This window comes from Caenorhabditis briggsae (assembly GCF_000004555.2).
Source record: "Caenorhabditis briggsae complete genome, chrV, whole genome shotgun sequence".
NCBI lineage: Eukaryota > Metazoa > Nematoda > Chromadorea > Rhabditida > Rhabditidae > Caenorhabditis > Caenorhabditis briggsae.
The window spans coordinates 15965741-15969647 of NC_013488.2; the positions used below are offsets into that span (position 1 = coordinate 15965741).

The 3907-nt window shown below is 37.5% G+C and overlaps 1 protein-coding gene across 1 annotated transcript; it reads right to left on the reverse strand.

The window, feature by feature from the left end:
• Positions 1–1185: 1185 nt before the first annotated feature.
• On the reverse strand, positions 1186–1838 carry CBG22617 (the record flags this gene model as incomplete). Its single annotated transcript, XM_002638142.1, has 2 exons — positions 1186–1274; positions 1319–1838. 2 exons carry the CDS (start codon positions 1836–1838, stop codon positions 1186–1188), a joined length of 609 nt encoding a protein of 202 aa, XP_002638188.1.
• Between the last annotated feature and the right edge of the window lie 2069 nt (positions 1839–3907).

The following is a 3907-nucleotide window of genomic DNA, read 5'->3' on the forward strand; positions in this document are numbered from 1 at the left end:
AGATTGAGATAATGAGCGACAATTTTGGCACTATAACGAAATGTTTACTTCTTCTGACTGACAGCGTCGCTTCTCCATCGCTCGTGTAATGAATTTTGAATTGAACACACTTTTTTGCTGTCTCTATTTGATAGTTAATGCAATCGTTTCATTCTTACGAAAATTACAGAAAAAAACGGCTGAAAACGGCGAAATATGCATTGAAAAATGCGTGGAAGCGTGGCCGAACTCATGATTTTTCTAGTCCCCCGTTGACGAGAACTGAGCGGCGCTTCAATTTTGTCGGCGTTTTTCAGGGATTTCGACTTTTTTCTGAATTTTTTCGTAATAGCATTATAAAATACCTTACTTCGAGAACATTTTAAAACAAAAAAATAAAATAAAATTTTTTGGTCGGAGTCCCCCTTTACGGGGTGGAAAAAATGAGAGACACAGACAGAGAAAAAGGGATGAGATAGTTGTGAGAAATAGCGTGTTAAAATGAGAGAGTGTCGACAGAAGGAGACGTTGGAGAAGAAGCTAAAAAGGCTGGTCGAGACGACTAATTAGCTCCGTGAAGTTTCGAAAAAAGACTTTGAATTATAAGACTTTTTACATGTTTTCCGTGTGTTTCTCCTATGAGTTTGCTGTATTAGAAACAAATGAAGGCGTCGACAGTAGAAGTACTCGAAGTAACCTCTCGCATGAAAAAAAATGGTAATAATAATTTTTCTTTTCATGTTTAGTAAGAATGAAGGTGTACAGTATTTCGTATTTTTCCCGAATCCTGTAAAAATTCTTTTTCGAAAATTTCAAGCGATTCATTGGCTGCAGACTCCAGAGACTCCAGATTTAAATCAACTAAGATGGGACCTTCCATCGTGAAACAGAGTCGTTCACTGAAGAAAGATGAATGTCTTACAAGAATTATGAACAACACACTTTTCAGGCTCAAACTTATTAATTGAGGACGAATTTCAAAAATTAACACGAAAAGAAATACCAAGGAGAAAAAAAGAAAACACAGTATCAAAAATATTGACTTCTGAATAAAAAAAAATTGAACTAGAAGAAATGTCAAGAAAATGAAACACCTAAAAAACGCAGTATCAAAAACATTAAAATTAAAAGGATATCAGTTATCTTTCCGAATCTAGTAGAATTTTAATAATTGATATTTGTCATGGGCAAAGTCACTTCTGGAATTCACGCCAACGTCTCATTCTCATGTAGTCCCTTTCTTGCTGCGATGAACTTCCGAAGACGCTTGATCATGACGTATTCCATATAGGAAGCTGAAAGCCAGAAAAAATTTCATTCAGGTATTTTTGTAACTCACATAATATATGAAAGATACAGAACAACACGACTGTTTCTCCCGCAATAAATCCTGCTAAGAATTTTCTCGCAGCTGCTTCTTTACTGTCTTGTTGTGAAATATTTCCAGTGATTTCTGAGAGGGTACTCTCACCAAAAATGTTTGTTAGTAGTTTATTGGTTCCTTCATTTGAAGCTTCAGCGTTTGTATTTTTGTAGTATTTGTGATAATCTGATGAAATGAAACTCGTGACGGATACTGGCATAAAGCAGATCGAGAGAGACGAGATGATCATGAAGAAAATTAAAAACATTTGGCAATATTTTAGAGCTTTGTCGTTGTACTTGTGAGCTCCATAAACTAGACAGACGTTGAATGCAGCACCCAATGCACAACAGATAACGTTTTTGACTGTTGGTGGCCCAGTAATGAGATATGAAAGTGTTATGAGTATCCCGAGGATTGAGCCCAAAATCAGAAATGGACGAATTGGGATACATCCAAGTTTTGGAGATTTTAATTGAATGGCTCGATTAGACATACCTGGAAAATTGGAAATTAGAGACATGTTCTTGAAAAAACCTTTATTCTAAAAAATTGACAAGAAAATACGCAGAACTGCTACAAAATAGAACTCGTTTTTCTTGAAACTGGGTCATATCCGACATTAAATTGAAACGTATCTAAATTAACTACTAGAAAATGTTTTTCAGAAATTTTTCCATCTGGAACAAGCTATAACTTGGATTTTGCGCATATCTATTTTTTAGCAGTTCTATTGTGTAGCAGATCATCATTTTTATAATAAATAAATGAAGTTGCGTCTCTTTCTCTCTCTGTCGGTCAATCTGTCCACACATTTTTTAAAAGCTTGAAAATTAAATATGATTTGACGTGACATTTAAAGAAGAGTGAGTCCCGAAGCGACGAACAGTAAAAGAAAAAGGTTAATTCCAGCTGTTTGCAGCGACGGAGGCGCGGCAAACAGGCTGGTAATAAATAAATTGAAAAAGTTGAAATAAATTGAAAAAGCTGGAATAAAAATAAATTTATGTGACCCTATAAAAAAGGAGAGAGGAGCTAAGATGAAGAATGTTTTAGATAAGATTATGATGAAAAGGGAGATGTGATTCTGGCTGTCCGCAGTTGCCCGTGATCCGTTGTGGGGTCCGGACATCTATAGTTAGTGGTCACATGTAGAGTAACGTGTCGACACAGAGTCGTATCGACACAAGTGAAAAATATCTGAAAAATCGTATCGACGCAAGTCGGCACAGAGTCGACTTGTGTCGACTCGAGTCGACTCGTGTCGTGTCGACTCGCGTGTCGCGTCGACTCGCGTGTCGTGTCGACTCGCGTGTCGCGTCGACTCGCGTGTCGTGTCGACTCGCGTGTCGCGTCGACTCGCGTGTCGTGTCGATTCATGTCGATACTGTATCGACTCGTGTCGACACGACACGACACTTTATTTTCAACGCGCTCTATTGAACAGTGATTTATTTAAGATATTGAACTTTTTTTTGTTTTATTTAGAAAAAAGTTAGAAAATACGAGAAGAAAATGAAAAATTGAGTTGAATTTAGATTTATTGCAAAACACCAGTATAATAAAATACAAATTTAACCGAAAAATGAACCCGAATTACATTTGACCGAAAAAGTTTAAAAATTAATTATGAATTGTTTGGGCTAGGTGGACTGATGGGAGAGATCGGAGAGGCACTAGGAACGGACGAAGGAGAACTATGGGAGTTGATAAAGGGTTGTGGAGAGGCGCTCTAAACGGGCGGAGAACTAAATGAATTGACTGGAATGGGTGGAGGGACGCTTGGAACGGCCGAAGAATAACTGGCAGTATTGGCTGGATTGAATGAATTGTTGTTGTTGCCATCATCCTCATCGTCTATGTTCTCTTCGCTGGATTCTTCCGAATCATTATCATCTCGAAGACCTTTTCTGTAAACGTTCAAACTGTTTTCTTTCTTTTGAGAACTCTTCGACTAACTTCAAATCATCTCCATGATCAGATATAACTGATAAACACCGGAAGATAAGTTTTCTACAGCATTAAATTTAAAGAATGTGGAAAATTTGAAGTAATAACACATAAAATACCAATATTTGCGAAAAAATTGATTTGTAGCGGAAAAAAAAACAAAAAAAAAACAATAAACAGCGAAAACATTCCTTTTCCGAGAGGGTATGTGTATACATGTGGTCCTCGAAACTTTTCCCTCACAACTTTTCTATTTTGTTTCCCTTTTCCCGTTTCTAACTTCACTCTTCTGGAGAAAAAGAAGTAGGGGTGTTTGTGATAGTAGTTGTCGCAGGTGGAGAGTTGAATCGAATCAGGCGGTAAGAGGGGAGGAAGAAGAGGTGAGCATGGCAACCAACCACTGCTTGCTCATGAGCTCCTTTCTCTCTTCTCACCGAAGCACCAACTGATTAGTGTTGAGTCGCGAGCCGTCTTCTTGTTTCGCTTCTCATGTTTTCTATTCTCTTTTTTGTTCTAAACGGCTTCCGATTGTCTATTTTTCTTCCTTCTTCCCATCCAACATTGACCCAACTTTATGAATATCTGTATCTTCCTCATGTTCATTCCTCTGACCAT